This window comes from Rana temporaria, chromosome 4, assembly GCF_905171775.1.
Source record: "Rana temporaria chromosome 4, aRanTem1.1, whole genome shotgun sequence".
Classification (NCBI taxonomy): Eukaryota; Metazoa; Chordata; class Amphibia; order Anura; family Ranidae; genus Rana; species Rana temporaria.
In genome coordinates, this window is record NC_053492.1 from 299,485,129 (window position 1) to 299,501,405 (window position 16,277).

The 16,277-nt window shown below is 46.5% G+C and overlaps 1 protein-coding gene across 2 annotated transcripts in view; it reads left to right on the forward strand.

The window, feature by feature from the left end:
- ARFGEF3 (ARFGEF family member 3) overlaps positions 1–16,277 on the forward strand; it is a 194,441-nt gene that overhangs the window by 60,206 nt on the left and 117,958 nt on the right. For both annotated transcript variants that reach the window (XM_040350518.1, XM_040350519.1), the window contains exons 8-9: positions 3,268–3,352; positions 16,160–16,264. In XM_040350518.1, coding sequence (XP_040206452.1) covers positions 3,268–3,352; positions 16,160–16,264 — 190 coding nt within the window. The remainder of the gene's footprint in view (positions 1–3,267; positions 3,353–16,159; positions 16,265–16,277) is intronic.

The window sequence follows — 16,277 nt, forward strand, 5'->3', positions numbered from 1 at the left end:
CCACAGCACATCAGCGTGAAAGCAGCCTAAGACCCCTTTCACACTGAGCCGCCCATAGCGTCGGTGGTAAAACACTGCTATTTTTACCGCTGATGCTATGGGCAGATTTGCTGCGCATTTCGGCCCAGTAGCGTTTTTTTTTTTTTTTTTTTAACCCACACTAGCGGCCAAGAAAGGGTTAAAACCGCCTGCAATGCGCTGCAATATGCCCTCAGTGTGAAAGGGGTCTTATAGGGGGCTCAGAACAGGGGGTGTACCAATGTCGCTGCTTGAGTTTTATGCACTGTCATGGTTGGCGGGTGTAGCACCTGCCAAGCATGACCCATTCAAGTGAATGAGACCACTCTGCATGTGCCCTGCAACCTTGTGTAGCACAGCAAACAAGGGGTTAAAGCTGGCAGCGTTGTGTTGCTTTCTCACCACCTGCTTTAATCCCTTGGACCCTGCAGAAGCATGCTGCTGAGGGGCACTTGCAGAATAGCCCCATTTACTTGATTGGGTAGTGATTGGCAGGCGTTGGCACCCACCAAAAGCAACATGGGCCTTAATTCCTGCTGCAGCAAAGGTGCACATCTTTGGCTGCTGCCTCAGCAGCTAAAAGGGATAGGGATTGGGGGCGATAAAACTGGGTCTCAATCGCAGGGTTTTGTCACCCTCCAGCTTTACATGTGAACGAGGGTGCCGCTGCCCAATGCAATTAAGAGCTCATTCACAAATGTAGCATGCACTGCTGTTCCTCTGAAAAGTGATTAGAGTGTCTTTGATAGGAGACCTGATTTAAACCCATGATTGCCGTGCAATGCACGCGATTGCGACACGGTAGTACGGCAATTAGAGATTTATATCAGGTGTGAGAAGGTGACGCTGTGGCCAGTGATCTTTGACTTTTCCCATATTGTTCAGGTAGATCTCCACCTCTTTAAGGTTGCCTACCCCTGACTTAAAGGAATCAGAGCTATAAAGGTCAGCTTCTGATTTGTTGTTTTTGGACTTTGGACATTGTTTTATGCCATATTATATGAGTAACTATACAAAATACCAGCTTTCCAGTTTGTTTTCTTACCGTTGACTGGCCTAGGTTGTTAAAGTGCTTTGTCTTTATTCATAAAGTTAGCGATTAAGTGAGACGTTGGCATGAATTGGTATGGATTTCTTTCATATGTATTATGGGTTATGTTTGATCTTATGATATTATTGTGTTAACACTAGTTTTGTTTCTGCTATATTAGAAAATTTTAACATGCACATGGGGGTCTCCCATAATAAATGCCCCAAATTACGCATATAAATTAGGGTGGTCTAAATTAGTTTATCTATACTGACTTAAAGTAGAACTATAGGCAAAACTTTTATTTTCTTTCACTTTGGACAGAGTAAGGGCCCAGATTTTTTTTTTTTTTTTTTCGCCATCTGTGTCCCATTGCGGACATTTCCCTTCACTCCCTGTCCCATAGCCAAACCGGAAGTGAGAGGAAATCCCTGCCGATTAAGGGAATTCCTTGGGGACCCCCAGGTCACCAGAACTAGTGTCCCTATTGGAAGATTTTCCTTCTAGTACTTTTCTGGGGACAACCCAAAATATGGCATTTTCTTTTACTTTTACTTTCTTTTTCAATAATAATGGTAAACAGGACAAATGGAGAGGGTGAATCTCCTTAACTGTGACACAGACAACAATAAAAATTCACAAATGTTCTAATCCCTCTCCACTCTATCCAATGCTAAAAAAAAAATGTTTTAAATAGCAAACATGTTATACTTGCCTCCACTGTGCAGCTTGTTTTGCACAGAGTGGCCCCAAACCTGGTCTTCTGGGGTCCCTTGGCAGCTGTCTCGGCTCCTCCCCGCAAGAACTTTCCACCTTCATGGGAGCTCTCTCCCATGGGGGTTAGTTCGTGCGGGCGCGCTCCTGTGATACAGCCGGCGGCCATAGCTGTATCACTTGGCCCTGCCCCCGGCACGCCGCATCATTGGATGTGATTGACAGCAGCGCGAGCCAATGGCCAATCCACTCTAGCCAATCAACTGCAGGACTGGGTGGAGAAGAGGACGTCAGGGGCGAGAGCAGCAGGTGAACAGGCTTAGGTAAGTAAAACGAGGGGGCTTGGGGGACCCTAACTGAAGGATGATGCATCCTTAATGCATAGGATGCATTAAGGTGAAAAAAAAAATGAACCTTTTCAACTCCTTTAATGCAACATGTATATTTAGCAAGTGGCCAAAATGAACTGTATGCTGATGATCTAGATTTGTGTGTATGATCATATGAATGCATTAGTAAAACTCATGGATGGTTTAGCAAGCAGCCAACAGAAGTTGTGTGCTTCAGCTCAGTGAAGTCTTGTAAGCATAGCCAGAACACTGTGGGTCTGCTGGCTGCTAAAGTATAAGGGCCAGGTCCACATAGGGAGTACGCCGGCGTATCTACTGATACGCCGGCTTACTTTCAAATTACCAGCGTCGTATCTTTAGTTTGAATCCTCAAACCAAAATACGACGGCTTCTGGGTTCGATCCGACAGGCGTACGGCTTCGTAAGCCTTCGGATCGTAGGTGCAATACTTCGGCGCCCGTTGGGTGGAGTCTGCGTCGTTTTCCGTCGGGTATGCAAATGAGCTTTTTCCGACGAACCACGAACGTACGCGCGGACATCGCATTCTCTTACGTCGTCTCTAGTCGACTTTTTCCGGCGTATAGTTAAAACTGCTATTTTGCGGCGTATAGATAGACTTGCCATGTTAACGTATGGCCGTCGTTCCCGGGTCGAAATTAGAATTTTTTTTTTTTTTTTTGCGTAAGTCGTCCGTGAATAGGAATGGACGTAAGTCACGTCTAAGTTCAAAAAATGACGTTGTTGCGACGTCATTTTGCGCAAAGCACGGCAGGAAATTTTGAAACGGAGCATGCGCAGTTCAATCGGCGTGGGGACGTGCTTCATTTAAATGAATCACGCCCCCTAATCGCCGATTTGAATTCCGCCGCCAGAAATACACTACGCCGCCGTAACTTACGGCGCAAAATCTTTGAGGATTTAAAAGTATGCCAGGTAAGGTACGGCGGCATAGCGTATCTTTGATACGCGGCGCAAGTGTAAATGTCTGTGGATCTGGCCCTAAATGTCTGAACAGAAGAAGTCTCTTAAGAAGGGCAAGCACTTTAATTCTGATTATCCACATATAAATATTTTAGTAGATTTAATTGGCTGTGCATCTGCTTTTTCCTTTTTCGTCTAATCTAATGTACTTTTTCCTTTTTTATCTGTTAATAGAATCTGGTCCATCCATTGAGTCACTGAGTGATGATGTTGTATCTGTGCTCACTGTACTTTGTGACAAACTGCAGGCTGTTGTTAAGTAAGTATTGTGGGACTTTATATTTAAACTTAAAAAAAAAAAAAACAGGAACGAATTTAATTGCTTATAGCACTAAGGCTACGTTTGCATCTGATTGCAGCATTAATTTGCATTTTTGGGCAGCAGCCCGTTGACTTAAATGGTCTGCCTGTCATGTGAAAAACGCACTAAAGAAACTCAAGTATCACATTTTGCCCCTGAGCTACAGTGTCTTGAAAAAGTATTCATACCCCTTCGAAATTTTCCACAATTTGTCATGTTACAACCAAAAATGTAAATGTATGTTATTGGGTTTTTATGTGATAGACCAACACAAAGTGGCACATAATTCTGAAGTGGAAGGAAAATGATAAATGGTTTTCAATTTTTTTTTTACAAATAAATATCTGAAAAGTGTGGCGTGTCTTTGTATTCAGCCCCCTTTATTCTGATATCCCTAACTAGTGGTGTCACTAAAGGGTGGCTATTGGGCCTATAGCCTCGAATCTGGGGCCCTTAGCCCAGAGTCTCTTACCTAGGTTTGGGCTCTGGGCTTCATCTGGGGGAGGAACATGACTAGTTAATGTTATCAGGCGCAAGTTCTTATTTATTTTCAGCAGTTCCGACAATTTAATCATTGTCCCGCCGTCCACTTTTATACCAATCTGCCGGGCAAAGTAATTGCCGGGAACCACAGCACAAGGATTACTCCACCGGGACTTGTGCTGCAGTTCCTGACAATTACATTGCCCGGCAGATTGGTAAAGAAGTGGACTTTGGGACAATGATTATATTGTTGGAACTGCTGAATATAAATAAGAACTTGCGCTTGATAAAAAACTATAACTAACTAGTCATGTTCCTCCCCCAGCCACCAGCTGAGCAGATGGAGCCTGGAGCCCAAAGCCCAGTCCAATCTGGATCACCACCCGTGGTAAGCACTTGAGCTGAGGGGTTAAACAGTCCTGTTGCTTCCCCTGTCCCCCAGCTGAGATTTTTTTTATAATTGCTGCAGACGGGGGGGAGGCCTCTCTGGGGACCCTGATGTAAGGGGGGGGCTCTCTGGGGACCCTGATGTAAGGGGGGGCTCTCTGGGGACCCTGATGTAAGGGGGGGCTCTCTGGGGACCCTGATGTAATGAGGGGGCTCTCTGGGGACCCTGATGTAAGAGGGGATGCTCTCTGGGGGCCCTGATGTAAGAGGGGATGCTCTCTGGGGGCCCTGATGTAAGAGGGGATGCTCTCTGGGGGCCCTGATGTAAGAGGGGATGCTCTCTGGGGGCCCTGATGTAAGAGGGGATGCTCTCTGGGGGCCCTGATGTAAGAGGGGATGCTCTCTGGGGGCCCTGATGTAAGAGGGGATGCTCTCTGGGGGCCCTGATGTAAGAGGGGAGGCTCTCTGGGGGCCCTGATGTAAGAGGGGAGGCTCTCTGGGGGCCCTGATGTAAGAGGGGAGGCTCTCTGGGGACCCTGATGTAAGAGGGGAGACTCTCTGGGGACCCTGATGTAAGAGGGGAGGCTCTCTGGGGACCCTGATGTAAGAGGGGAGGCTCTCTGGGGGCCCTGATGTAAGAGGGGAGGCTCTCTGGGGACCCTGATGTAAGAGGGGAGACTCTCTGGGGACCCTGATGTAAGAGGGGAGGCTCTCTGGGGACCCTGATGTAAGAGGGGGAGGCTCTCTGGGGGCCCTTATGTAACAGGGAGGCTCACTGGATGGAACTCCGATGGAGAAAAAAACATGCATGCTCAAACAATTCGATGCATCCCCGGAAGCATTGAACTTCATTCGTAGTGTTGTACGTCGCCGTGTTTTTTGACGGTCGGAATTTGGTGTGTCCGTGTGTATGCAAGGCAGCTTGAGCGGAATTCTGTCGGAAAAACCAGTTGGAGTTTATCGTGTGTACAGGGCATAAGAATGGTGTCACACTTTTAATCCTGTCATTGGTGACAACTCAGGAGCAACAGGATCACTGTACAGGGCAGGATAGCTGAAAGAAATAGACACCGACAGCTGATATTCTGTAGCTTTTCCATTAGTGAGGGACATACTGTATAACCGGCTCATTCCATATTGAGGGACATACTGTATGGCCCGCTCATCTCAGCAAGTGACCTGTGAAAACAGATTTGTATTTGTATGACAATTCTGTCAGATTAGTATCAGTGGCGGTTCGTCCATAGAGGGCGCTGGAGCGCCGCCCCCTCTGGCTCCGCACCGCCACTGAGTCAAATAACATAGATTCATGCATTGCACGAATCTATGATATTTTCTCTTACCACCTTCCAGGACGGCACCCGAGAGATGATGGCTCCTCCTGCAGGAAACACAATCACATGACAGTTTAAAAGGCCCCGCCCTTCCCCTTGCTCCTCAGTATTGATTGTGTTTCTCCAACACAGCGACACGTTTGTTTTGTTAATGGAAACCTAGAGACCGGGGAGGGTCGAAGGTACCCCTGTGAGACAGGTCTAAGGGAGGCCGGGGAGGGCTGAACTTACCTGTAGACTTCGGTCCAAACTCACAGGTCGCCCTATGTAAGCACCAGTGCTCTGAGCTGCGGGGAGGTGAGCCATCACTGTATGCTATCGAATCCACCACCATTCAAATCGCCGTTTCCCGGGTCTCCAGACGCCGCGCTCCAGGCCTCGTTCTGAGACAGGAACTGCATCACAGGAAGTGGGCGGTTCCAGACGGCGTAACCCGGAAGTTCCCAGTGGAACGTGGAGACAGCGTGGGTGGTGGACGGGTCGGCTTGCGGTGACCAGTACAGGAGTACCGACAGCCAGGACCGAGTCACCCTCCTCATGGAAGAGGACGGAAAGACCGACACGACCGCTGGCAGATCCAGGTCGGGGGGCGGTAAGTACCAATCCCCCTGGAAAGGGAGGGGGGAAGCGGTGAGAGTTCCCAAACTTTTAGGGAACGACCGGAGCAGGATCTGGTCCCTTCTCGTCCACTTCCTCCCCTCCCCAGTACAGCCAGCAGTCTTGGGGAAAAAGACAATTTAAATGTATATTTCATGTCTTTCAGAAACCCCCAGCGGACCCCAGGAGGCCTCAGTTCAGTCTCCTTCCGCTACAGGGCATAGTTCCTCTAAAAAGTGTGGGAATTGTAGAGAGAAGCTCCCCAAATCCTACACAAAACCTTTCTGCTATAAATGTATTAATATACTGGCAGGAAAGGAGGCTGCTGCCATGATGAAGAGTTTTCTCTCATCCATGCAAACAGAAATGTTGGCAACAGTTAAGGCCTTCCGGGAGGCAGCCGGGCAGTCGGCACAGACCGAAACGGAGGAACTTACCCCTAAGGAAGGCACTTCCTCTCAGGAGACCCCCTTTTCTAGGGGCCCAAGCGTTTTCTTTACACCTTCACAAATTCCCCCTCTGGGGGAAGCAGACGGTGAAGAAAGTGAGGTAGTCAGTCTACCTAGGTCTAGGCACAGCTCAGGAGAGGTAGACGGAGACTCCATTAGTCAGTCTCAGGAAGACACACGTCCAAGAAAACACCTCTTTGCTGTAGAAGAGCTAGAGAGTCTCCTCCAGGCAATCTACGCCACAGAGGAAATTCCTGAGACCCCTAAACCTACCTCAGCACAGGATAAAGTTTATAGGGGCCTGAGTGACGCTCAATCTAAAGTATTCCCCCTGCACAAATCCCTCAAGGAGTTAGTCCTTCAGGAGTGGAGAGACCCTGAAAGGAGAATAATCAAACAAAAAACCTGGAAAAGAAGATTCCCCTTCTCCCAGGAAGATGAGGAAGTCTTTTTTAAGCTTCCTAGACTTGATGCGGCTTTGTCGCAAGTCACTAAATTATCTGATCTCTCCTTTGAGGATGCGGGTAACATCAAGGATGTGATGGACCGTAGAGCAGAGTCTCTCCTTAGAAAAGCCTGGGAGGCCAATGCGGCAGCACTAAGCCCAGCCTTAGCAGCAGCATGTGTAGCTAGGAATACAGATGTTTGGGTAGAGACACTCACCGACCACCTCGCCCAGAATTCGGAGGCGGAGGAGGTAGTTGAGTCACTTACAGTGGTAAGGAAGGCGATTGCTTACCTAGCAGATGCAGCTACGGAATCTGCAAGGGCAGCAGCCAAGACAGCAGCCCTCATTAACTCTACTAGGAGGGCAGTCTGGATCAAGGCCTGGGAGGGAGATGCTACATCCAAGGGAAAACTCTGTGGCATCCCCTTCCAAGGTTCCCTGTTGTTTGGGAAAGACCTGGATGATGTCCTTGCTAGGTCATCAGAAAAAGGTAAAAAATTCCCAGTTAAACCCAAAAAAGAAGGTTTCAAGAAAACTTTTCGAGGCCCCCAGGGGCAGGGTAGACAGAAAGCCAAAAAGGAACCTTTTAGGCGTTGGAACTTTGGCAAAGGGAACAGGAAGAACAACCTCCTTTTCCCTCCTCCAAAACCCAGCGACAAACCGTCCAAGTGACGACGAGGTCAGAGTGGGGGGTCGACTATCTCAATTCCTCCCTCTATGGGAGAGAATTTCGAACAGTCATTACATCTGCCAAATAATTCAAAAAGGCTATCGCCTAGAATTTCTGACTACACCCCCCACCATGATCACCATTACTCACCTTCCCAGGGATACCCTGAAAAGGTCTGCCCTCTTGGAGGGCATACAGGAGTTAGCCAAACAACTAGTGGTGGTACCAGTACCAAAGGCTCAGCAGTACCAGGGATTTTATTCCCATATTTTCGTAGTGCGAAAACCCTCCGGAAAATACCGTCTAATAGTAAACTTGAGAAACCTGAACAAGTTTCTGGAATACAAAAAGTTTACTATGGAAAGTATTTATTCGGTAAGAAAGAACCTCATGAAGGAGGCCTTCTTGGTGACCCTAGATCTCAAAGATGCCTATCTTCACGTGCCAATCCACGTGCATCACCAGGTATATCTGAGGTTTGCGGTCGTAGTGGAAGGAGAAACCTTCCACTGGCAGTTCAGAGCACTACCATTCGGGCTAACCTCCAGCCCAAGGATTTTTACAAAAATCCTAGCAGAAGCGGTGGCATACCTGCACCTTCAGGGCATATCCCTTATACCCTATTTAGACGACTTGCTGATTTCAGGAAAATCAGCCGCCCAAGTCACGCTGGATGCCAACAAAGCAATGGCACTCCTAGAGAGCCTAGGGTGGATAATCAACAAAGAAAAATCCTCCCTCAAACCGGAACAGGTCAAGACCTTCCTGGGATACGTAGTGGACACCAGGCAGCAGAGACTCTTCTTACCAGAAGAAAAAGTTTTAAAACTAGCCTCAGCAGTTGGGAACCTTATCAAAAACCCCAGACTCTCCAGAAGGAATGTTCTGAGAGTCCTAGGCCTGATGTCAGCAAGCATCCCAGCGGTAGTTTGGGCTCAGCTTCATGCCAGGACATTACACTTCTTCTTCCTGTCCTCATGGGACAAAAAGAAAGAGTCCTTAGATCAGGAAATACTACTCACCCCCCAGGTTCTGTCCTCCCTGGAGTGGTGGACATCTGCCCAAAACCTGAGGGGAGGGCGACCATGGGCTCAGTGGAACCCAGTGAAGGTTACCACGGATGCCAGTTCCTGGGGGTGGGGCGCCCACCTGGAGGGGAAAAAAGCTCAGGGGCAATGGGACAGCTCACTAGCTCGCAGGTCATCCAACTACAGAGAACTCAGAGCAGTGGGGGAAGCCCTAATAGCCTTCCAGGAAGACATCAGAGGCAGAGAAGTCCAAGTAAGCTCAGACAACTCTACAGTAGTAGCGTACCTAGGTCACCAGGGAGGGACCAGGTCCAGTCCCCTACTAGAACTTTCCAAGGAAATTCTGATATGGGCAGAAGAAAGAGTACTCTCTATCTCAGCCATATACATAAAGGGGACGAGCAATACAGAAGCAGACTTCCTCAGCCGTCACAGGTTGAGGGAGGAGGAATGGGAACTGAACCCAGAGGTTTTTCAACACCTGGTCCAGTATTTCGGGGAACCGGAAATAGACTTGTTTGCCAACAGACAAAACAGGAAGGTAGAAAGGTATTTCTCGATTTCCTGGGAACTACAGTCGGAAGGTCTGGATGCGCTATCCCAGACCTGGCGCTTCGGGCTGGCCTATGCCTTCCCGCCGGTAGCGCTCATTCCGCGAGTTCTTCAGAAACTCAGCAGGTCTCCAGGCCAGATTCTTCTGATAGCACCATGGTGGCCAAAAAGAACTTGGTTCGCAAACCTAAGAGCCATGGCGATGGCGGAGCCTCTGAAGCTCCCGTACAGGGCAGATCTCCTCAGGCAGGGCCCAGTACTCCATCCAAAGCCGGAATTCTTCCAGCTAACGGCCTGGTTAGTGAGCGCCAGATTCTAGAACGCAAAGGCTGCTCAGAGAAGGTCATAGATACTCTCCTCATGAGCAGAAAACCAGTAACTCAAAAGATTTACCAAAAAGTATGGAAGACCTTCTGTTCCTGGCGTAAGGAAAGACAGGTAGCTTCAACTTCTATCCCGGTTATCCTGGACTTCCTCCAGGATGGGGTAGATTTAGGATTAAAAGTTAGTACCCTTCGGGTCCAAATAACGGCTCTCTCAGTCTATCTTGATAAAAGATTGGCGAAAGAGGACCTTATAAAACGTTTTTTGTTAGCTAGAGAAAGAGTTTCTCCAGTCCAAAAATATAGTTGTCCACCTTGGGACTTAACTAGGGTGTTAGAGGCATTATCTATACACCCATTCGAACCTCTGGAAGAGGTTCCCCTTAAGTTTCTAACCTTAAAGTTGACTTTTTTGTTAGCCATTACTTCGGCCAGGAGGGTAGGGGATTTGCAGGCGCTATCCATGAAAGAACCCTTCCTGAGGGTGCAGCCAGATAGGATCACCCTTAGAGCAGACCCCCTGTACTTGCCTAAGGTGGCATCCCTTTTTCATAGGACGCAAGACATAATATTGCCGTCCTTCTGTTCGGAACCAAAGAACGAAAAAGAAAAGAAATTTCATTTGTTAGACGTAAGAAGGTGTCTTCTCATTTATCTAGAGAGAACTAAGAGTTTTAGAAGATCTAACCACCTACTAGTTCTACACGCTGGGCCCAGGAAGGGACTGCAGGCATCAAAAGCCTCAGTCTCAAGATGGATTAGAGAAGCAATATCTAAATCCTATATATGCACTGGAGCAACAGCTCCTGTAAAGATCAAGGCTCACTCTACCAGAGCCATAGCAACTTCCTGGGCTGAGAAAGCAGGGGCCTCCTGGGAACAAATCCGCAGTGCGGCCACCTGGTCCAGCCGTCATACATTCCTGAAGCACTATCGTGTGGAAATGTTGTCACAGCAAGACTTAGCCTTTGGTCGAAAGGTGCTACAAGCTGTGGTCCCACCCTGAAGGTAGGCCTGTGTTTATTACTCAATTATCCTCTCGGGTGCCGTCCTGGAAGGTGGTAAGAGAAAACCGACGTTAGACCTACCGGTAACGGTATTTCTATGAACCTTCCAGGACGGCAGGCCTACTTCCCACCCTATGGGGAAAGGGAAAAAAGGTAAGTACCGATAAGGACTACGTCCCTTGTGAACCAGTTCAGGATTACTCTATTGCATACTGAGGAGCAAGGGGAAGGGCGGGGCCTTTTAAACTGTCATGTGATTGTGTTTCCTGCAGGAGGAGCCATCATCTCTCGGGTGCCATCCTGGAAGGTTCATAGAAATACCGTTACCGGTAGGTCTAACGTCGGTTTTCGCCGCTGCCGCTGTTATTCAGATGGTCGGCGCTCAATGTCCGGCCATCTGAATAACGCCAGCTGGTTGGCTGTACGGAAATGTCTATCAAAGCCAACAGCTCTGATAGGCTTTCCCAATACAGCCCTCGGGTCCCGGAAGCTTATTCTCGGAGCGCACAGACTGTACGCCCCTTGAATAAGATGACAGGCGTCTCAGCCAATCAGGTTGGCCGGTTCTGGCTACCTGTAACCTGATTGACTGAGACGCCTGTCAGTCATCGAGGGCGGGAGAAGACCTCGTGGGACGTGGATGCCTGACTCCAGTAAAGGTAAGTGCCGGGCGGGGGGGGGGGGAGAACGCAATTTACAGGGCACAGTGGGGACAATTGGCACACCGGCGACCATTAAAGGGCACAGTGGCTGCATTTAATGGCATGGCACAGTGGTGACAATGGATGGCACAGTGGCTGCGTTTAATGGCATGGCACAGTGGTGACAATGGATGGCACAGTGGCTGCGTTTAATGGCATGGCACAGTGGTGACAAAGGATGGCACAGTGGTGACAATGGATGGCACAGTGGCTGCGTTTAATGGCATGGCACAGTGGTGACAATGGATGGCACAGTGACTGCGTTTAATGGCATGGCACAGTGGTGACAATGAATGGCACAGTGGCTGCGTTTAATGGCATGGCACAGTGGTGACAATGGATGGCACAGTGACTGCGTTTAATGGCATGGCACAGTGGTGCAAATTGATGGCACAGTGACTGCATTTGATGGCATGGCACAGTGGTGCAAATTGATGGCACAGTGGCTGCGTTTGATGGCATGTAACAGTGGCTGCGTTTGGGCACAGTGAGACTGCAATTTTTTTTTCCTTTGCGCCCCCCCCAAAAATTTTGAGCACCAGCCGCCACTGATTAGTATGTTCCTACCACCCAGCGTGATGGGATATAGCCTAGCAGTTGAAGCTGTAGCTTCTAGGGTGTATAGTGCACCTCCCATGACTTGCGCAAATAAATTTAGATTGTGGGTGGATATCTGAATTTGCATTCAGATATCTCCCTATATAAAGTCATTAATTTTAACACCTCTGTAAGTTCATATTCCGTGTTACCTTGATAAATGCTAATTCTACATTACAATTTATTAGAAGATGAGCATTTTAAAGAGTTTGTCAACAAAAATGAGACTCCCCTTGCAGGGTATGCCTGAAGTTTGACTTCGGAAAAACAGTGAAGCAATCACACAAATAGGAAATTGGATTTTTGGGAAATTCTGGACACCAGCACATAACACCCTCCGGTTACCATACAATTTACAGTGTCTACAGTTTGAAATGGAGAGGACATTCTTTTTTATTAACATTAAATTACAAAATGGCACTTGTATATGTTGTATCCATTTTTGTTTGTAAGATTGGACTTTCCGTTCAATCGGTACAAGTTCAGTCTTTGCATGCTCATCATATAGGTTCCTCATTTTGTATAGCAGACCCATTGTGTACTTTTAGGGCTGGTTCACACCAGACCGCCGTATGGGAAGTAATGCACTGCCAAATTAATGCAGCTATACATGGTACCCAATTAGCTTCTAACTTCGGCTTGTTCAGTTAACCACTTCCCACCCGGCCACTGTACATATACGGCCGGGCGGGCGCTCTCTCCTTCTGAGTGGACGTTCAGGAACGTCTCTCAGAAGATCCCCCTCCTTCTGAGAGACGTTCCTGACCCAATTTTTTTGAAACCAGTGGAGCAGCTTAAAAGCTAGAAACTGGGATAAAGGGAGGGAAAATAAGGCAACCTTTTAGGCCTGGTCCACACCTATGCAGTTTGTATATTACAGGTGCATTTGCGTTTTTCAACACACGCTTTTGACCCATTGAAGTCCATGGAACTCAAAAACTAGAAAAAAGTCCCTGGGCATTTTCATAAAATGCACAGATGTGAACATGACCCATAGGAAACCATGTTAATTGGACTGTAGTGTGTTTCCGCAAAACTGAAAATGCACTAGAAAATGCATAGGTGTGAACTAGGTCTAAGATTTAAAAAACCTGAACCACTTTTACCTGTTTTAAATTACTGCTGTATTTAGAACGATTTGACACTTATGCCGCGTAAACACGATCGGTCCATCCGATGAGAATGGACCGTTTTCATCGGTTAGCCGATGAAGCTGACTGATGGTCAGTCGTGCCTACACACCATCGGTTAAAAAAACGATCGTGTCAGAATGTGGTGACGTAAAACACAACAACGTGCTGAATAAAATGAAGTTCAATGCTTGATTCTGAGCATACGTGGATTTTTAACCGATGGTTGTGCCTACTAACGATCATTTTTTCCCATCGGTTAGGAATCCATCGGTTAAATTAAAAACCAGATTGCTTTTTTTTAACCTATGGATAAATAACCGATGGGACCCTCACACGATCGGTTTTGACCGATGAAAATGGTCCATCAGACCATTCTCATCGCTTTAACCGATCGTGTGTACGCAGCATTACTCTCCAAATTCATATGGTCAAGCCTCTGTTATTTTGGTACTAGTTGATTGGATATTTATAATGGATCCACACCTATGTGTGAGCGTTACCACATTGACACATTCATGTGCATTAATGTTCTTTAATAACATGCGCAGGTGTGTTTATGGAGGGCATCCCATTAATAGGCCCCCAAAATATCAGCGTAGTTGACACACCTGATCTTTTACTGTACTGCAATATAATTGGTATATGTTGCTTTAAGAAAAATGGGTCAAATACATTTTCTTTTTCAATGGGCTTTGAACCTCAGGTCCCATAGCAAATGAATACGCATAACCAACATACAGTATGTTAATGTGCATTACAATGGGCGGTAATGGCATGGCACAGTGGTGACAATGGATGGCACAGTGACTGCGTTTAATGGCATGGCACAGTGGTGCAAATTGATGGCACAGTGACTGCATTTGATGGCATGGCACAGTGGTGCAAATTGATGGCACAGTGGCTGCGTTTGATGGCATGTAACAGTGGCTGCGTTTGGGCACAGTGAGACTGCAATTTTTTTTTCCTTTGCGCCCCCCCCAAAAATTTTGAGCACCAGCCGCCACTGATTAGTATGTTCCTACCACCCAGCGTGATGGGATATAGCCTAGCAGTTGAAGCTGTAGCTTCTAGGGTGTATAGTGCACCTCCCATGACTTGCGCAAATAAATTTAGATTGTGGGTGGATATCTGAATTTGCATTCAGATATCTCCCTATATAAAGTCATTAATTTTAACACCTCTGTAAGTTCATATTCCGTGTTACCTTGATAAATGCTAATTCTACATTACAATTTATTAGAAGATGAGCATTTTAAAGAGTTTGTCAACAAAAATGAGACTCCCCTTGCAGGGTATGCCTGAAGTTTGACTTCGGAAAAACAGTGAAGCAATCACACAAATAGGAAATTGGATTTTTGGGAAATTCTGGACACCAGCACATAACACCCTCCGGTTACCATACAATTTACAGTGTCTACAGTTTGAAATGGAGAGGACATTCTTTTTTATTAACATTAAATTACAAAATGGCACTTGTATATGTTGTATCCATTTTTGTTTGTAAGATTGGACTTTCCGTTCAATCGGTACAAGTTCAGTCTTTGCATGCTCATCATATAGGTTCCTCATTTTGTATAGCAGACCCATTGTGTACTTTTAGGGCTGGTTCACACCAGACCGCCGTATGGGAAGTAATGCACTGCCAAATTAATGCAGCTATACATGGTACCCAATTAGCTTCTAACTTCGGCTTGTTCAGTTAACCACTTCCCACCCGGCCACTGTACATATACGGCCGGGCGGGCGCTCTCTCCTTCTGAGTGGACGTTCAGGAACGTCTCTCAGAAGATCCCCCTCCTTCTGAGAGACGTTCCTGACCCAATTTTTTTGAAACCAGTGGAGCAGCTTAAAAGCTAGAAACTGGGATAAAGGGAGGGAAAATAAGGCAACCTTTTAGGCCTGGTCCACACCTATGCAGTTTGTATATTACAGGTGCATTTGCGTTTTTCAACACACGCTTTTGACCCATTGAAGTCCATGGAACTCAAAAACTAGAAAAAAGTCCCTGGGCATTTTCATAAAATGCACAGATGTGAACATGACCCATAGGAAACCATGTTAATTGGACTGTAGTGTGTTTCCGCAAAACTGAAAATGCACTAGAAAATGCATAGGTGTGAACTAGGTCTAAGATTTAAAAAACCTGAACCACTTTTACCTGTTTTAAATTACTGCTGTATTTAGAACGATTTGACACTTATGCCGCGTAAACACGATCGGTCCATCCGATGAGAATGGACCGTTTTCATCGGTTAGCCGATGAAGCTGACTGATGGTCAGTCGTGCCTACACACCATCGGTTAAAAAAACGATCGTGTCAGAATGTGGTGACGTAAAACACAACAACGTGCTGAATAAAATGAAGTTCAATGCTTGATTCTGAGCATACGTGGATTTTTAACCGATGGTTGTGCCTACTAACGATCATTTTTTCCCATCGGTTAGGAATCCATCGGTTAAATTAAAAACCAGATTGCTTTTTTTTAACCTATGGATAAATAACCGATGGGACCCTCACACGATCGGTTTTGACCGATGAAAATGGTCCATCAGACCATTCTCATCGCTTTAACCGATCGTGTGTACGCAGCATTACTCTCCAAATTCATATGGTCAAGCCTCTGTTATTTTGGTACTAGTTGATTGGATATTTATAATGGATCCACACCTATGTGTGAGCGTTACCACATTGACACATTCATGTGCATTAATGTTCTTTAATAACATGCGCAGGTGTGTTTATGGAGGGCATCCCATTAATAGGCCCCCAAAATATCAGCGTAGTTGACACACCTGATCTTTTACTGTACTGCAATATAATTGGTATATGTTGCTTTAAGAAAAATGGGTCAAATACATTTTCTTTTTCAATGGGCTTTGAACCTCAGGTCCCATAGCAAATGAATACGCATAACCAACATACAGTATGTTAATGTGCATTACAATGGGCGGTAAAGTGTTAAACGTGCATGTAAAGGTATGAATTGGCTCTTAGTGTATTTTCTATTTTGTAATGAAAAACCTTTTCGAAATGATGATTTCTGTTTGTTTTACAGTGAAAATCACCCATTGCAGCTCCTGTACCTAGAATGTATACTATCAATGCTCAGCAGTTCATCTCCTGCCTTGAATGTACACAAAGGATTTATGGATCTTATATGGTAGGTGGCAGTA